This window comes from Pseudochaenichthys georgianus, chromosome 16 (assembly GCF_902827115.2).
Source record: "Pseudochaenichthys georgianus chromosome 16, fPseGeo1.2, whole genome shotgun sequence".
NCBI classification, from domain to species: Eukaryota; Metazoa; Chordata; class Actinopteri; order Perciformes; family Channichthyidae; genus Pseudochaenichthys; species Pseudochaenichthys georgianus.
In genome coordinates this window covers 22130346-22150277 of record NC_047518.2, presented here as the reverse complement: position 1 = coordinate 22150277, position 19932 = coordinate 22130346, and the positions used below count along the sequence as shown (strand labels likewise).

Sequence of the window (19932 nt, the reverse complement as noted above, 5' to 3'; positions counted from 1 at the left end):
TCAGGTATCCAGCACCATTTACATGATAGAGTAATAACACATTAAGAATAAGTATGTGATGATTACATTACCTATTGCTTGAGAAAAAAATAGATATCTTATGGTAAGTGGTTTGAATATTTTCATTAAATTATCTCATTAGCTCATACATTGCACCATTTCTTAACGTGTTACAATGGTGCAATGTTAAACAATCAAAGGTTCTTCTTTGATGTTTACAAATCTCTATATGACAAAATACTATTTTCTACAGAAAGGACGTGTCTCCTCTCCTGGAGGAGTTGCCACCCTGCACTCAAAGACTTCATTAGTAGTTTCACTGGACACGTTGAGAGCTGCATCATGGTCTTATTGGTATTTCAAGTGTTGTTCCACTCAGAGTAAAAAACTATCAGTGAGAGAAACACACACACACACACACACACACACACACACACACACACACACACACACACACACACACACACACGCGAGGGCTCTCACTCTTCTTGGTATGCTCTTTTGTTGTAGCCACACAAGAGCAGCCATTGTATGCCATCAGAGTGTGACAAAGTATGAGCGCTTCGAAGAGAGTATGTGCATATTTGTGTTTTAGTGTGTGTTTTAGTGTGTGTGTGTGTGTGTGTGTGTGTGTGTGTGTTGTGTGTGCATGTGTGTGTGTGTGTGTGTGTGTGTGTGTGTGTGTGTGTGTGTGTGTGTGTGTGTGTGTGTGTGTGTGTGTGTGTGTGTGTGTGTGTGTGTGTGTGTGTGTGTGTGTGTGTGTGTGTGTGTGTGTGTGTGTGTGTGTGTGTGTGTGTATGTCCTGTTGCTCTCCTACTGTGCTGGCTAAGATCCCACCAATGGGCAGGACAGTGCAGATAGAGGACAGGGAAGAAAGTGAGCTCCCTTTCTCTCTTCACACTGTTGCATTGTTGCTGAAGGAGGCATGCTGGTGTTGAGATGGGCATGGGGGGGGCAGGGGCGGTTCGGGGACGCAGGTGGAGGAGGTCAGTGTCCTGGTGGTGTTGATATTACAATATGACAGAAACAGTCTCTCCAGTGCCATATGTTCAAGTGATTCATCGCGTTTTTATCAAGGTCTTCTTTACCAGCTCTGTGTTGTCCCATAAATAAATAATGTTTTCCCATTTTGAGTTTGCTGAATGCCCTTTGGGGATATTCACTTGTCTTTGAGAGAACACCTCTTGACTGGGAGCCCGGCAAGAGAAAATGAAGAAGGGCTTTTTAGTCCACTTTGTTGTTGTTGTTGGAAGGGAATAGGCTGGCACTGTGCTGGGCACGGAGACGAGGAGGAGGAAGAGGACGAGGAACATGTTTTGTTGGTGGCAGAGAGTTCACTGGGTTTGTGTTTCTGATGCAGGGCGATCACAGCCAGAATGCTGATGATGTGAACATGGAAATACATAGACCTAGGAGAGAAGACACAATATGACAGTACTTATGTCATAAATGAACTGTACAAGGAACTTTAGCTCAGTAAGAAAACGTCACAGGCATAACAGAGCATGCCTCAAATGAATTTCAAATAACTCTTTATATACTTTGTGTTGCTAAAGGCAATTACAGGCAGGAATACTAGCTGCAACAATAAGATGATTGACAAAAAATGTATGAGGAGTTATTTTCATTATTATGAATGCCAACCGTCTCTAGTTCCAACTTCTGAAATGTGTATATGCTGGTTCCCTTATTCTTCTATGATAGATAACTGAATATCTTTAAGGTTTATTGGGCATACAATACTTTTAAAGATTTTTCCTTGGGAATTTCTGATGGGCATTTTTCTCCAATTTCTGACATTTGAATGCACTCTTCTCATGAATAATAGAAAACATGAGGAGAAAAAGGCTCTTTTGTTCGTTGTAAGAGAGGAGGGGCATAAACAAGTAACATCATCACTAGTACTTGTCACATACACAGCTGGTGCTTGAATTACATACAGTCTGTGCTGACCTTTGTACATGTGGACAGATGACAGCATTGATGTCACGCTGACCTATATGGCCACATGCATACAGCAAGTATGAGTCCTATTGAGACAATAAGAGGACTAAAGATGAGTTGAACCTACCTGTAATAAACCAAAGTGGATTCTACTGCTAGGAGCAGGAAAGGCATCACAGTGTAGCAGATGGCCAGCTGGGTGGCTGCCCAGGTGAAGAGGTCGTATCCCAGCTTCAAGCCTCTGGAGCTCAGCATATGTTGGCGGACAGACTTCCGTACCTGGTGGGGAGGGACGGATTAACAGAGAGAGATAAATCACTGTTTTCACATCCATGATATGATTAGAGTATTTAAGCAATACTGTTGATGTAATTTCAACCAACCCAATGAAGTTACATGACAAAACTGTATTACCTTCCTTAAAAAAAGACGAATATTCCTTCCTTACATTTTGCTTTGGTATCAACATGTCTAGTAAACAAGTTTACTCTAAGGTACTCAAAAGGAGGGTCAGGCCAATTGTCGAACCTCAGATTGAGGAGGAACAATGCGGATTCCGTCCTGGTCGTGGAATGATGGATCAGCTTTTTACTCTCGCAAGGATCCTGGAGGGGGCCTGGGAGTACGCTTATCCGGTCTACATGTGTTTTGTAGACTTGGAGAAGGCGTATGACCGGGTTCCCAGGGAGTTACTGTGGGAGGTGCTGCGGGAGTATGGGGTGAGGGGGTCTCTGCTCAGGGCCATCCAATCTCTGTACTCCCAAAGCGAGAGCTGTGTCCGGGTCCTCGGCAGTAAGTCGGACCCATTTCCGGTGAGGGTTGGCCTCCGCCAGGGCTGCGCTTTGTCACCAATCCTGTTTGTAATATACATGGATCGGATTTCGAGGCGTAGTCATGGGGGGGGGGTCTGCAGTTCGGTGGACTAAGGATTGCACCACTGCTTTTTGCAGATGATGTGGTTCTAATGGCTTCATCGGTCTGCGACCTTCAGCACTCACTGGATCGGTTCGCAACCGAGTGTGAAGCGGCTGGGATGAGGATCACCACCTCCAAATCTGAGGCCATGGTTCTCAGCAGGAAACCGATGGACTGTCCACTCCAAGTAGGGAATGAGTCCTTACCCCAAGTGAAGGAGTTCAAGTATCTCGGGGTCTTGTTCTCGAGTGAGGGAACAATGGAGCGTGAGATGGGCCGGAGAATCGGAGCAGCGGGAGCGGTACTGCAGTCGCTTTACCGCACTGTTGTTATGAAAAGGGAGCTGAGCCAGAAGGCAAAGCTCTCTGTCTACCGGGCCATTTTCGTTCCTACCCTCACCTATGGTCATGAAGGATGGGTCATGACCGAAAGAACGAGATCGCGGATACAAGCGGTCGAGATGGGTTTTCTCCGCAGGGTGGCTGGTGTCTCCCTTAGAGATAAGGTGAGAAGTTCGGTCATCAGGGAGGGACTCGGAGTTGAGCCGCTCCTCCTTCGCGTCGAAAGGAGCCAGTTGAGGTGGTTCGGGCACCTAGTAAGGATGCCACCTGGGCGCCTCCCTAGGGAGGTGTTCCAGGCACGTCCAGCTGGGAAGAGACCAAGGGGTAGACCTAGGACCAGGTGGAGGGATTATATCTCTTCGCTGGCCTGGGAGCGCCTTGGGATCCCCCAGTCAGAGCTGGTTGATGTCGCAGGGAAAAGAAAGTGTGGGGCTCTCTGCTGGAACTGCTACCCCCGCGACCCGACCACGGATAAGCGGGAGAAGATGGATGGATGGATGGATGGATCAACATGTCAGCCTGGTATACTTTTTTTTTTTAACCTCAGATGAAGCTGGTCCATCAATCCTAATAATCCGCACATGCAGGAAAGTACAATTCAAGCCCTTTTTTACAGTTAAATACAGGTGTATAAACCAATTTCTGACAGATACACATTTCGAGAACTGCTCTAATACTATCAAGAAGAGTAAATAATAATAATATAGAAACGTTCCTTGCAGTTGTGTGTTCGAGGATTTATTTACTTTTTATTTATGATTTCATTTTTTCCAGAGGAGATAGAGAACTTACAGCTCTAGCTGCCATGGTGATGGGGATGGCAGTGATGAAGGTGAAATAATACCCAGGATAAACACCGTGCCACAGGGCCGACAGGATGAAGGTCAACGCCAACCTGTGCCTGGGGGCTCGGTCATAACACACCCTGAGGAGATGGGAGGAATCACACATTCAAAAATGTCTGTGAAATCTAAGCTGAGTAAATGTTTTCTGACTGCAGGCATGAGTATTGAAGTTCACATTTGCAGGACTTACGTTTTGAGCCAAATTCCTGTTTGAATATTCCAGTTGTCGATGAATGTCTTGAAGCTGGTTGCGGTCTAAAAGAAAAATAACCACATAATTGCTAGAATTAGACCAACATCCACATGCTTGACACAGTGTGGGAGACTAATGTAGGTTTGTTATTTGAAATCATGTGAAACATTGAAGGTACCTCAATCCTCAAGATGTTGATGTTGCAAATAAGGTCCCAAGACGGCTTCCCATTTGCATCCATCCCCAAGAAACCATATCCTGCTGCGTTGTGGACAGCATCAGCTGACAGAACAGAGAAAAATGTAAGTCACATGACTTCCTTGGCAGTCACAACAACGCTCATGGTCCCATTAAACTCACATAGTGTCCATGCGAAGTAGAACTTGGGCCTTGCTGCTTGTATGGAGAAGAAGGCGTAGGTGAGCCTTGTGAGGAAGGGGGCATTGTTCACAAACTGAGGGTCCACGTTGTACGTTATTGGCAAGGCTCGAGTCACAGTGAGGAAGAACAGCATACATCCGCTGCACACCAGCAGCTTTCTACAGACAGCATTCTGCGCATAAAACAGATAAGTGCTGAGCAGAGAGGAGATCACAGATTCCAAATGGACATGATGACTGGGATGGAGATGGAGATGAGAGGAAATGAGTCATATTTAGAACAATACTGAAACAATAACAGCAATTGGACTATGTTCAGAAACGGAAGAATCAAACTCCTGATACGGCTAGAAAAGTCTCAAGTGAATACAGAAAATACAACAGGAGAAGACTGCGGTCTATAATGGACAGGCAGATTTGACTTTAGTCTCTCTGCCAAACAGCGATGTGCGTTCATGAACTCACGTTAGGCGAAGGCTCCGGTGTCTTATCGTAGCCGTTGTGCCCGTTACATGTCCCCGAGTGCTGCCTGAGCCTCCTGCTGATGTGTCTGCCCTCTATGAAGTCTATGTACTCCTTATAGTTACTGCATGGTCCCACCAAGATACTCAGGAAGTTCAGATTGTAACTCAGGTACTGGATGAGGGAAGGCCTCACACTGTAGAAAGATTGTTAGAAGAAATGAATTAAACCCAAACCAAGAATCCCTTTGATTAGTCGTTGATTTGGTCGCTTTGTTCCCCGATTACAACAGTGCTGCAGCTTTGTTAGGAACTATGGAGAACTGGTTATGAATTGTAACAAGTTTTAAAATACTTAATACACACAGGAATCATAAAAGAGTCAATTTCAATAAGTTAATTGATTCCTAAAAACAGGTTTTGATAAACTGAGCTTCAGTCTAGTTTGCTGGTTATGAATACATCAAAGCTGAACGATCATTTGATGGCACAATCAGAATTAATAAGTACAATCGTATTCTGATACAATAAAACATAAGCGTTTATACACAGGAGCCACACTATGTAATGATAATTTGTGAATACTGTACATTAAATGAAGTAAATACATTAAATACATTTTAAAATGGCATGCATGGTACAATGATGACTGTTTTGTAGTCGATTCACATGCATAAACATGACAAAAAGATAACTCTTGTGACTCAAGTTCCCAGCATGCTTTTGACATGAACACACTATTCACCACGATTGCTTCTCCTTGTCATTGTCCTTTGTGGCTAAATGAAAAAAAAAGTTTATTTATTCTTTAAACTAAGGTGATAAATCAGTGCATATATACTTTGACAGGGACATTGTGTCCCAATAAATATAAATCCTGCAAAGGGCTCTGACTTATTGCCATTTAAAATAAAAGTTTTCAGTTTTCACCACAGTAAAACGTACTTTATTGCCAGAGTCTTCTGCCCCGGGCTCAGTTGTTCAGATTTCTTACACATACCTAAAAGATAAGAAACAATGTCATCAGTACCCTGTTAGGAAACTTCAATTTTACCACTCTTTACCAAAAACAGTGATGGCTGAATGTAATGTAGCTGCTTCGTTGGCTGGAACTGTGTGTGTGTGTGCGCGCGCGCGTGCGTGTGCGTGTGTGTGCGCGCGCGTGTGTGTGTGTGTGTGTGTGTGTGTGTGTGTGTGTGTGTGTGTGTGTGTGTGTGTGTGTGTGTGTGTGTGTGTGTGTGTGTGTGCAACACGTTCTCACTCCCATCCCGTCATATATTGACGGACGGTCAGGGCCCCTCCCCGTCGCTATATTACGTACAGGGTACCCCTTGCCCGTCAGGCTTCTACGGGCAGGGCGTCCCATAGACCTTCATTGCGGACAGCGGACCCCTTGACCGTCAGGCTTCTACGGGCAGGGCGTCCCATAGACCTTCATAATGCCTATTTTAAGGTTCATTTGGCCATTAAAATGCGTTTTGATGTCATTTTATGCGAGTAATGAGTTTTTATTTCTGATTATTTGTGCAGTACATGTACATGATGTTTAGTTTGCTAGTTATGACGAAGATTACTTCATGAATGTGTACACATTCATGGTTGCTAAGGTGGTTGCTATGGACGCTGCAACAGCTCCCAGACCACGTGATCAACAACAATGGCCGACCTTCGTGTTATTCTCGGTGGAAAATGCCTATTTTAAGGTTCATTTGGCCATTAAAATGCGTTTTGATGTCATTTTATGCGAGTAATGAGTTTTTATTTCTGATTATTTGTGCAGTACATGTACATGATGTTTAGTTTGCTAGTTATGACGAAGATTACTTCATGAATGCTAACGTTTTTTTGGTGGAAATGTGTTTTTTCACAGCAAAGTCACCCTTGGACTTATTGGGAGAATCTAAAGGCAAGAACATCCCAAATATTCATTTAGGTCTTTATTTTAGACCTTTAGTGTTGCCGTCTGTGAGGAAAATACATGGGGCTCAGAGCCTCGTATTTTTAAAATCTTTTTTTCCTTCTAATTTGTTATTCTTTTCAAAATAACACACTGTTATTTACTCACCAATAAGACACAATTATCCTTGCTTTTATTTATTGGTTTAATTCCATAATCGTCGTTCGTCAGGAACTGAATTTAAAAATAAAAATAACCGGAAACAGACGTAGGCCTATAAGGGACATTTCGAGCATCATTGCGATTGTCAACATTTTTGAGTTTAGGATGGCCGAAGACACTACACTACCCATAATCCCCAGCTATCGTTTAGGACTACAGTCCCCATGATTACTCTTCAAGGTCTGGGATTGGATGTTGGAGTGGCAGTGCGCCAAGGTTACGCAGAGCGTCAAACAGCTGTTTGAAATGGAACGAAACCACGCCAGACTATCCAAAACTGGAATCGAACGCCCCCCCAGAACTACACACTACACTATTGTGTTTCGCAAAATGTTCTATGGGACGTCTCTACTGAACGTTTTCGTTTTTCCCACAATTAGAAGTTGCCAGTATTAAACACATTGGTGTTATCAAATGTAAAACATATAATTAATAAATGGGTGAAAATCGCTGTCCATAATGCGCAGCATCAATATATAGCATTAATATACCCACATGACAGCTCATTGATACTTTGTAATTCTACTCCACTACAATTCAGAGGTTAACCTGGTATTTTTACTCCACTACACTTATTTGAGTTACTTTGCAGATTCTGATTAATGATGTGAAATATAAACAACCCTTAAATCAGACTTTAGTTACACCTGAGTAAAATTCAGGGAAGGTGATTGTCAAGTGCCAACAATCAGGAGAGATATTTGATAGTTGTGCTTGAGAAGACTAAACATGTATCTGCAATTGACATTAATGGAAACGAGTAATAAAGTATATTAATTACTCGTTATTCTCTACTAATAGTTAATTAAAGACTATATATTATGGCTATTTTGCACATCCCTTTCAAGATTTCAAGATTTTAAAGGTTTATTGACATATCATATACACAACTACGGTGTAGTTATGCAATGAATGAAAAACTTGGGTCACAGGTTCCTCAACAGTGCATTACAAGACATCTATCAATATGTGTGTACCTCCACCATTAAACTGTCATATTCTGCACATTTCTTATTCTATCTACATACATAAGAGTATAATCCATATGTATAATATTAGTTAAAATAAGTGCTTCAACATAGTTAACATTGCAGGAAAGCAATATATTAGACGTTAAGTACTTTGTCAGGCTTAATATTTATCTGTAGATAGATACCCCCAAAGTTTTTCCTTATTTAAAAGAAGACCTTAATCTGTTATTTAATGTTTAAATAAAGGTTAATTCGTTTTTCTGTTTTGCACCTCCTCCTATTAATATCTTTGTACATCCTGCACTAAACTGTTTTATTGTAGAGATCACTTATAGTATCTTCTTGATTTTTTATATTCTATATTTCTATCACAGACCTTCTACTTTCCCCCTATGAAAGTATATGTACTCTTAATATTTTTTTAATCAAATATAACACAATAATTCAATAACGTGCTTTAACCACTAGGCGGTGCACACAAGGTACACACAGCCATAATAACTTTGTATTATTAGTGTAGGACACTATGTACAACATCTGAAGATGTGTAGTTTTATTCATGCTTTCACATAATTTTACAGCATATTGCTATACTATTTCAGACTCAGTATTTACATTCTTACATTCAAAATTCAATCAAATTCAAATCAGTAATATCTTTAAAAACTACAAGTCCTTTTATATCAGCTGTGCACCGTTATGGTGTAAATATAACCAACCTGATCTCACCAGAATGCGTGACTCCACCACGACTCCTTAACACTGCATTGCGTGGTGGACTCACAAACTTTGTTACAATTACGTGTCTGCACCACGCAAACAACCCCAATGTAAAGTGAATGAGGCTCTTTTGTCGTGGTGCACACACGCATTTCTACAATGTCCTGCAGTGAGCTTTTATTCTATAAAACGTTTTTAAAATCTACTTTATAGCTTGTAGTAACTCGCGGGAGGCTTCTTTTATTTTATTTGTATTCATAATCATTTTATTTTTCGTCAGAATGTATTATGGTGCATTATTTACGAATTTTTGTTCTCAAAAAACAGTGCATTGTGTGTAATACAACTGTGATTTTTATTAAATAAGTTAGTTTTTAAGGAAGGCCAGAGCTTCAGCTGTGTCAAATAGATTGTTCCCTTTAGTTAACGTTTTTTAAAAGAACATTATATTCCTATTTGATCCTGTCCTCTTTATTGTATTACGGATAGCAATGTGAGCGTCCATTCCCATTGGATAACGGAGGATTTTACCCCGGAAGTAAGTACTCTCCTTACTGTCGATTGATTTTACAGTGATATCTGCATTACTCATCAACTCAAAAACACCAGATTATCCTTGTTGATTACACAACATTGATTGGTTTAAGTTGTGTGCAATGCTTTTGTAATTTTCCCCTTCGATTCGGAGAAACAAATATTTGTTCAGTTTAGGATGGCCGAAGACACTACACTACCCAGAATCCTCAGCTATTGTTCCGCGTTGCCTCAAGATCTGTGATTGGTTGACCTCCAACTGCATTCCATATGAAAAAAAACGTTTCGTAAAAGATAAATCATACTTTATTCAGCAGTGCTTGCTTTACTCTTTGAAAGTCATCATTGTAAATATTACACATCTGTCGTAGTTCTTTATTTAAAATAGACCGGAAACTATTCTTTTACCGTTCTGTTTTAATTTCACAATAAAGTTAGTAGTAATAATTTGTTTTGATATTATTGTTTTATATTAACTACTCATGTTAAGACCATCTTTTCTGTGTTGCTGTGGGGTTTTTCCATCGCTTTTGTGTTACAAATATCAAAACAATAACAGAATATATCCGTCGTAAACTAAACCAGAAACAGCAGTATATTTTATTTTGTTAACACTGTAAACTTGACAGCTTTTTAACCTATGTTTTTAACCCATACCTCCTACTGGTTAAAGCACATTATTACACGTTTAGAGTAATATTGAAATCTTGAAAAGGGATGTCCAAAATAGCAATTATATACAGTTTTTAATTAACTATTTGTAGAGAATAACGAGTAATGTATACTTTATAGGGATCTGCAGATAAATATTTAGTCTTCTCAAGCACCAACAATCATTACATTACATTACATTGCATTTAGCTGACGCTTTTATCCAAAGCGACTTACAATAAGTGCTTTCGACCAACAAAATACAACCTTGAAGAAAACAGAATCATATAAGTACATCAGGTTTCATAGAGCCAAAACATTTCAAGTGCTACTCAACTGGCTTTATAAGCCAGTCCTCCAATCAAATATCTCTCCTGATTGTTGGCACTTGACAATCACCTTCCCTGAATTTTACTCAGGTGTAACTAAAGTCTGCTTTAAGGGTTGTTTATATTTCACATCATTAATCAGAATCTGTAAAGTAACTAAAATAAATGTAGTGGAGTAAAAATACCTGGTTAACCTTAAAGAAAGCCCTCAGGATTATAAAAGACCCCCAGCCACAAACTGTTCTGTCTGCTGCCATCTGGCACAACAGCCGCATTCTAGGAGAGGATGTGGCTGTTGTGGAGGACTATAGTACCCGGGAGTGCACTTATGGGCTGAACTGGAGGATCAACACTGACGCTGTGTACAAGAAGGGGATGAGCAGACTCTATTTTCTGAGGAAGCTGAGATCCTTCCACGTGTGCAGCAAGATGCTGGAGATCTTCTAGTCTGTTGTGGCCAGTGCACTCTTCTTTGCTGCGGTCTGCTGGGGGGGCAGCATCAGAGCCGGTGACACCAGCAGGATCAATAAACTGATCAGGAAAGCTGGGTCTGTCATCGGCATCAAGCTGGACCCCTTTGAAGCTGTGGTGGAGAGGAGGACACTGAACAGGCTGTTGTCCATAATGGATAACCCCACCCATCCTCTCCACCTGCAGCTGGACAGATAACGGAGCTCCTTCTCCAACAGACTACTGCAGCTCCACTGTCACAAGGACCGATACAGGAACACATTCCTGCCCACTGCAATAACTCTGTACAATAAATCACCTCTGGCTGGAAGAGAACTCTCTGCTCCATAGTTTCTCTAATACAACCTCGCTGTACATTTTACACATATATAATCTGTTCAATATTTGATATTCCATATTCCATTGTCATATATTTTTGAATATGTATATTTGCATATATAATATCTACATGTATGTTTTCTATTTCAACACGTAGCCTATATTTTCTATTTTCTTTTTTTTCTATTCTTGTTTGTTTGTAGTTTTGTTTTATTGTAAAATGCCTTGTCTTTTACGCTGCTGCAACAAAAACAATTTCCCAAATTGGGATCAATAAAGTACCATCTTATCTTATTTTATCTTATCTTACATCCGTACTAAAACCACCAGACTCAGGGACAGTTTCATCCCACAGGCCATAACACCTGAACTTTGAAATAACATCCATAGCATTAATCTGGCTGCTACTTAGAAATGATTTGTCTAATATATCATATTCCAATCACTTGTATAGACTCTTATTGCACTATTTCACTTTTTACTATTTTTCTTTTTGTATTGACTTGCACTATGTTTTCTGTGTATCTGTTTTATTGTGTTGCACTGTTTGGAGGAGGAGCCTGTGACCGAAGGGGGGGGGGGGGGGGTAGGAGACGTTCGATTCCTGTTTTGAATAGTGTGGCGTCGATGGGTTTCATTCCATTTCAAAATGCTGTTTGTCGCTCGGCGTAAACTTCGCGCACTGCCACTCCAACATCCAATCACAGAGCTTGAGGACAAACCACGGGGTTTGTCAAGCAAAGCACATGGTGTAGTCCCAAACGATAGCTGAGGATTCTGGGTAGTGTAGTGTCTTTGGCCATCCTAAACTGAACACATATTTGTTTCTCCGAATCGAAGGGGAAAATTACAAAAGCATTGTACACAACTTAAACCAATCAATGTTGTGTAATCAACAAGGATAATCTGGTGTTTTTGAGTTGATGAGTAGTGCAGATAGCACTGTAAAATCAATCGACAGTAAGGGGAATACTTACTTCCGGGTGTAAAATCCTCCGTTATCCAATGGGAATGGATGCTCACATTGCTCTCCGTAATACAATAAAGGGGACATGATCAAATAGCAATATAATGTTCTTTTAAAAAACGTTAACTAAAGGGAACAATCTATTTGACACAGCTGAAGCTCTGGCCTTCCTTAAAAACTAACTAATGTAATACAAATCACAGTTGTATTGCACACAATGCACTGTTTTTTGAGAACAAAAAATCGTAACTAATGCACCATAATACATTCTGATGAAAAATTAAAATTATAATGAATAAAAATAAAAATAAAAGAAGCCTCCCGCGAGTTACTACAAGCTATAAAGTAGATTTTAAAAACGTTTTATATAATAAAAGCTCACTGCAGGACGTTGTAGAAATGCGTGTGTGCACCACGACAAAAGAGCCTCATTCACTTTACATTGGGGTTGTTTGCGTGGTGCAGACACGTAAATGTAACAAAGTTCGTGAGTCCACCACGCAATGCAGTGTTAAGGAGTCGTGGTGGAGTCACGCATTCTGGTGAGATCAGGTTGAATATAACCTATCTATGAATTATATCAAATGTAAAAGTCAGCCGAATTAGTGTTGATACTGCAAGGAGACGTATTGTGTGAAGAGAAATTGAAGATGTTTTTTTTTAATTGTTGATATATTTATGATCCACGTCAAGTATTCAGTTTCAGCGGCATTTCTTCAGTTTTTCCAAAGGTCTTCTCATCAGGGCTCTATCAATAAAGAACTACGGCAGATCTGTAATATGTAATGCAGCCGAACCGTGTATTACAATGCCGTTATGTGATGACTTTTAAAGAGAAAAGCAAGAGCACTTGGAATTAAGTATTATTTTATTCTTTTAAAAATGTTTTCCAGATTTCATATAATATAAACACCAAATCCCAGCATGCTTTGCGGCTAAAACATCCAATCAGCGTAGCTGAGGATCTTGGGTAATCGCTCGAAATGCCTACGTCTGTTTCCGGTTATTTTTATTTTGAAATTCAGTTCCTGACGAACGCCAAAAAAGCCCGAGATTATGGAATTAAACCAATAAATAAAAGCAAGGATAATTGTGTGTTATTGGTGAGTAAATAACAGTGTGTTATTTTGAAAAGAATAACAAATTAGAAGGAAAAAAAGATTTTAAAAATACGAGGCTCTGAGCCCCATGTATTTTCCTCACAGACGGCAACACTAAAGGTCTACAATAAAGACCTAAATGAATATTTGGGATGTTCTTGCCTTTAGATTCTCCCAATAAGTCCAAGTACAGAGGGTGACACCAAAAAAACGTTAGCAACCATGTGTACACATTCATGAAGTAATCTTCGTCATAACTAGCAAACTAAACATCATGTACATGTACTGCACAAACAATCAGAAATAAAAACTCATTACTCGCATAAAATGACATCAAAACGCATTTTAATGGCCAAATGAACCTTAAAATAGGCATTTTCCACCGAGAATAACACGAAGGTCGGCCATCGTTGTTGATCACGTGGTCTATGAAGGTCTATGGGACGCCCTGCCCGTAGAAGCCTGACGGGCAAGGGGTACCCTGTACGTAATATAGCGACGGGGAGGGGCCCTGACCGTCCGTCAATATATGATGGGAGTGAGAACGTGTTGGTGTGTGTGTGTGCGCGTGTGGGTGTGGGTGTGGGTGTGTGTGTGTGTGTGTGTGTGTGTGTGTGTGTGTGTGTGTGTGTGTGTGTGTGTGTGTGTGTGTGTGTGTGTGTGTGTGTGTGTGTGTGTGTGTGTGTGTGTGTGTGTGTGTGTGTGTGTTCCTTACCATCATGGAGCTGGAAAGCCAGTGTGGTTATCTTCTGGGTAACTATCATCAAAGGCCTGGGCACGACAAGTTACAAGTCAATTCATTTTAGACACTGACTTTATAACTGAAATTATACTTTTAATGGATATATAACCCAACTTTCACTGCATATCTTCAAATAAAGTAAGGAAATAAGTACCAAAGAAGAATAGGAGTAGAACCGACATCACCATTCAAATCAAGCTGGTCAGAGCAGCTGCCATTTTATCTGTAGTTACACTTCATTATCCACTCAATTCTATTTCAGTGGTGGTGATGATTGTTTAGCAATCAAGCATTCTGATGTTTTAGCCTCACAACACCAGCCTGATGTAGATGGGCTACTCTGACAATATTTATAATACAGTGATCTTGTTTTTAAATGTTTTAAAAGCAGTATGTTTAATCAGCAGTAGGATATTTAGTGATCAGTCAAACAAACAATCAAACAAACAAACAAACAAACAAACCCATAACAAGCAAAACAGCTGCCTCAGGCTACAGAACATAGTTTCCCCCTGTGAATAACTTCATTGTTTCCAGCAGTGTCAAGTCAGGTCGCTTACTTATCCAATGCAATTCAGTCAATTCAATTTGCTTAATCATGTCTCTGTAAACCAGGCGACCTGACAGACATGTTGTCCAGCTCCCAAAGCTCTAAATAAATTGATTTCATAAAGTAGCTTAATCAAATAACGCTACCAATGATTTAATCCAATGAGTAGAGAAAAACCAGGTGAATTTGATGTTATTTGGGTATACCAAAAAGTGCTGGAAACGGGGCGACAGTGGGGGTCTTTGAGGTCCTCTACAGTAAGTCTGCACAGACTAGTTTCACACCCCCTCCCCTAGTTTCATTCACAGATAGAGAATCCTCTGTCCCAAGAATGTGAGGGTGTGTGCACAAAGGCACACATAACCTACATCTCTCTGTCTCTCTGTCTCTCTCTGTGTGTCTTTCTCTATCTCTCACACACACACACACACACACACACACACACACACACACACACACACACACACACACACACACACACACACACACACACACGCACGCACACACACACACACACACACACACACACACACACACACACACACACACACACACACACACACACACACACACACACACACACACACACACACACACACACACATAGTGGGCTGCATTGTGTGGACAGCATGGAAAACTGAGTTAGAGAGAGGCCGAGCAGAATGGGCGCTGGCAGCTGGCAGTAGAGAAACATTTTCAGGTTTCCAGCGACTCTGTGCAACTCTCTCCACCCCTGTAGCCGGCAGACTCTGTGACTGTTAACCAAAGACTGACTCACAGGCCTGCCCACCATCACCAGAGTGCAAGATAGGCCTCATGGGAACTCATCCATCCCAAAACTGAGCCAAAAAAGGTTGTGCAATATGGTGTCAGCAGAGACAGCAGCGTATTTAAAGATAAACTGCCCACAGAAAACACCATCAGGTCAGGCAATATCCTGACAAACACATACATTGTTAAGTTAAATATTTGTCTGTTTTTCTGAATGCTGGGATGCATATACTGTTTAACCCTCTTCATCAAAGCAACCACAAGCCATCAGTGTGAAAGTAACTGCATAATGAAATGTAATTAATTACACACTGCTGCTTTTTAATCAGCACTGTTGTATGTACACAAGGCTGTGGCACCGGCCAACATGTAAGCAGGTACAACATGGTTTGGAACTGATAACACTGGAGCAGATTTAAAACTAAAATGACTATCAACATCATCAACAAGGTGTGGCACAGGGAGAGGAAAAGAGACGGGACAATCAAAGGATTTTCTTTCTTACCCAGAGAAGTCAGTGGACAAAACTCCATAGTTATAGATGAAGACTCTGCTCACTTGGCACACTGTCAAGTAGCCCATAGCTGTCACCATGGAATACCTGTGAGTGGGGGAATGAAAAAAACTCAATCAGACAAAAGACTATTCACATTCTCTGGAGAAAGATACCTACTATTCAAGTAGGGCTGCCATGCTTGGTTAATGAGGACATGTGTTTATTACTAAACTATTACTCAGAGATGATTATGGAATGTGTGGCATTTTAGCCAGAATACCCTGGTAAGAGGCTCTCTTTCAATATTTTCAGATTTTTCTTATAATGTCCAGTGAAATTGGTGACTTTTAAAATGTAAGCGACAACATGCAATTGAAGTAGAACAATTGTAATATACTGTTTTGGTACTTATGAGAGAAGCTGCTTCTTGAGAGCATGACAACATATGAACTGACCTGACCTGAAACGTGTGGTTTAAGCTCAAATTAATTGAAGTCTGTTGGAGAAATACGGTTTTCTCCACTCATTGGGTTGTTTTAATGCACTGATATCATGTGTGGCCTTGCAGCTGCCTCTTCTTGTGATAGGAGGAGGCAGGGCATTTCAGGTTCTTGATATTTATGAGAAGACAGACTTGCTGTCTCCTAAATATCTAATTTCTATGAAGCGTGAAGGAAGTACGTGACTCTTTCCAGAAGACGTCACAGATGACCCATCGCAGATGACCCGACTTTCCGACACCCGCGGCTGATATTAGCGCCACCTCGATTTACAACTTTGTTGTTATGTCCTGTGTTTTGGACTATATAAGCCTGATGTTTTTTGCTGTTCCTTTGAGCAACATACCTCATGTGTGTGAGCTAACCCATATCCTTTGTATGTGATTTAACTCTGCTCCTTCTTGCAAGAATAAATTAGTTACCTGATCATTGATTCTCAACCTGGTGTCGAGTGATATTTTTCTAACAAAGTCATTGAGATGTTAAATGTTCAACACAGTATTAGCCTTTAACATATCACAATTAGTACACAGGTTTGTAGGCGTGCCCTCAAGTTTCCTGAGTTTGTTGTGCTCCAATCAGAATAACCTCCTCACCCTGTGTTGTTGATCAAGAGGTTTGTTATGTGGTAGGCTTGTTGAAAAAGCAGCTTTAACACAGTTTACAATGCGTTTTGTTTGCACATGTATAGAACAACAGGTTTTGTCTTCATTTCCCTGCAGGTAATCTCGTAAATACCAGGACTACCAAACCAACATTTTGTTTGTGTTGTTCCATTCAGAACAAAAAAAAAACTACAATGATACACTTGAGCCAAGTTGTTTCAAGCTAACACACAACCAAATATGAAGATAAAATATATGTAGACCATACTATAACATGGATGCAAAGATAAAAAAATGCATTTTAAAATGAACACACACATATACAGTATATACACACACACACACACGCACACACTCACAGTCCACCTGTTTCCAAACAGGCTGGTCTGGGTGGTGTGTGTGTGTGTGTGTGTGTGTGTGTGTGTGTGTGTGTGTGTGTGTGTGTGTGTGTGTGTGTGTGTGTGTGTGTGTGTGTGTGTGTGTGTGTGTGTGTGTGTGTGTGTGTGTGTGTGTGTGTGTGTGTGTGTGTGTGTGCGCGCGTGCGTGTGTGTGTGTGTGTGTGTTTATGACGTTAATAAACTCCAGGTTGATCTTGTCCGACAAGTTTGACCTGACGACACCTATAACTAGTACTGCACCAGTATCCCCAGAAATGAGATAGCAGATATATCATCCACCTCTCAGTCTGTCTGGTCTAGACAAGACCTTTGCAGCAACATTTCTAAAGAAGAACAGGTTTGTGTATGTCAAACCAATCAGGTATACAGTAACGGTTGTTCAGACTAAACAAACTGTCTGAACTGGGCAAAAGAGCTTTGATTGATTTAACTGGGCAGTAAAGAATAAGCTTTATTCCACCTTATATTTGATTTGTTCACATGTCATAAATTCCACAGTTACATTTCATGATCAATTTTAAATTACAACCTTTTTGACTCAATAACTTAAATGACCCAGACTTCAATGTGAATGTTTCTATGACATATGAAGACCAACACTTGCCTGTGCACATTGTTCATGTCAGCGTTGATGATAATCAAGTAGCTTCCAACCACCACTGTCAGGATGTGAGCTGAGTACCTGCAGACAAGGACACACAATTAGACCATGTGCCTCATTATAGGTGTTTTATATGTCTGTGACAGGATGCAGTGTGCGTCAGTGAAGCCTAGATACATTTCCCCTAGTCAAATGCCACAACAGCCATTTCTCCAGTATATCTTCTTTCTTAGCACCATTACTGTCTAAAGCCTGAGTGCCCTCTTCTAATTATAAGCATGTGACCCTACACACTGGATACCAGCAGTGTTCATTTGTCAGAAATGTAGAAAGATAATAGACAAATATAGTTGAGAACTCAGAGATCAACAGCTATTTTTTACTAAAAACATATTTGTAATCATGAGAGAAGTTGAATGGAGTACTACAGTATGTGAGCATATACTCTGACAGTACCATCCAAAGCAGAAGATGAGAAAGACAATGCCAAGAAGAGTGGCCACAGCGTGCCTGACCAGGGGATTGGCATGGCTAGGACTGAGGTAGAGACGAAACCAGAAGGCAGCAGCCAGGGCAAACAGCTGACACGCCAGAAAATTCACCTGTGTGGGAGACATAGATACTAGTTTGTGCATTTATATATCTTGTTTTTAATAGCTGACAGAAAACTCCTGTGGGAACAGCATAATGCAAGGATTGTAATGTTGTTTCATCCTCCTCATTAGTCATTAGTAGTGTATCAATACTATAAGGACGTATATTTCTGCTGTGATTTGTGAAATATTAAATAGTCGAAGATAAATGTTAAGAAGCTTATTTATTTTTTGTAAACTTTGCCATGCAGGTCTTTTGTTTGTAAATTTCATTTTTGGAGAAACATAATCACCAAAAATCATTATCTCCAGCATTGCAAATAAACTCCGATGTGGGCGTCACTGATGATGAATTACTGCCAGTCTCTCTACCAAGTGACACGACGTTAATTGATAGACCAGTAATACATACTTTTATTCACAACATATATTTGGAAATTTAGAAATGTTAACTCTGACTCTAAAAATAACTGTTATTCATGGACAGGTAGCCTACTCTTCTTACCTGATCCAGAGGAAAGCCCAATAGTTCACTGACAGGCAGCAGCCACTTGGAGCCAGTAGTTTTAAACCTGGTGTCCTCGCCCATCCTACGTGTTTTTTTCTGTTACGAAGCCTCTATGTTATCGACTTTTTCTATGTTGTTTAGCAAACTACTTACTATTTTATGTCACAAAAATACATTGTTTGCCCGAAAGGCTCGCAACAAGTCAGCCAAGTCCACAGAGTGACACTCCCGGCTCTCCCTCAGACTCAGTACCAGTCAAGTCAAACAATAATAATAAAAACTTCCGGTCATTGCTTTCAAAATAAAAGCCGTGTCGACGAACGTTGGAAATAAGATAACAAGTTTCAGGTTTAGCATACAGTATTTTTCTGCAGGAATAAACCGGTTCTGCGCACTTGTTTTAGCCCACACTCTACTCATAGACATTCCACCTCAAAATGCAACGTTTGAATTATAATTATCACGCATAATTTGGTTTTGTGTAGGAATCCCCCTCCCTTTAAAAGTGGAAGAGTATTGTGTTTTTCTCTAAAAATGACATAAACTGCATCGTTGGTGAAATGTGTTTAAAGGGAACCATCTGCCTATTGTTGTAGGCAGCGTTTATAGTACTTTGGAACGTTAAATATATGCCTTTGAAAGTCATGTTATTCTACTTCCGGCGTTATTCAGGCTCTCTCTCTCTCTTTAGCTTGGATCAATATTTGATGACAAAGTTGGAGCAGTGGCCCTGACCCCCGCCCTTATTTACGGGCTCATGATGAAAAAAAAATAGGCCATCTCATTAATAAAAAGATCAAGAAATAAAGTAAATAAAGTGTTTGGATAGTTTATTCAAAGACAATACTTATCATTTGTTGTGCTCTGTTTTAACTTGTGTTTACCTAAAGTATACAAGTGATGCCACAA

The 19932-nt window shown here is 40.5% G+C and overlaps 1 protein-coding gene across 1 annotated transcript; it reads right to left on the bottom strand.

Annotated features, from left to right (window-relative positions):
• Positions 1 to 708: 708 nt before the first annotated feature.
• mboat1 (membrane bound O-acyltransferase domain containing 1) lies at positions 709 to 19269 on the bottom strand. Its single transcript, XM_034101648.2, is given in 14 exon segments — positions 709 to 1254; positions 1256 to 1409; positions 2072 to 2223; positions 3993 to 4125; positions 4236 to 4300; positions 4417 to 4520; positions 4599 to 4791; positions 5084 to 5276; positions 6025 to 6079; positions 13975 to 14030; positions 15828 to 15923; positions 17926 to 18003; positions 18379 to 18524; positions 19021 to 19269. Coding segments are annotated over 14 exon segments (1539 nt in total). The 5' UTR covers positions 19105 to 19269; the 3' UTR covers positions 709 to 1224.
• Between the last annotated feature and the right edge of the window lie 663 nt (positions 19270 to 19932).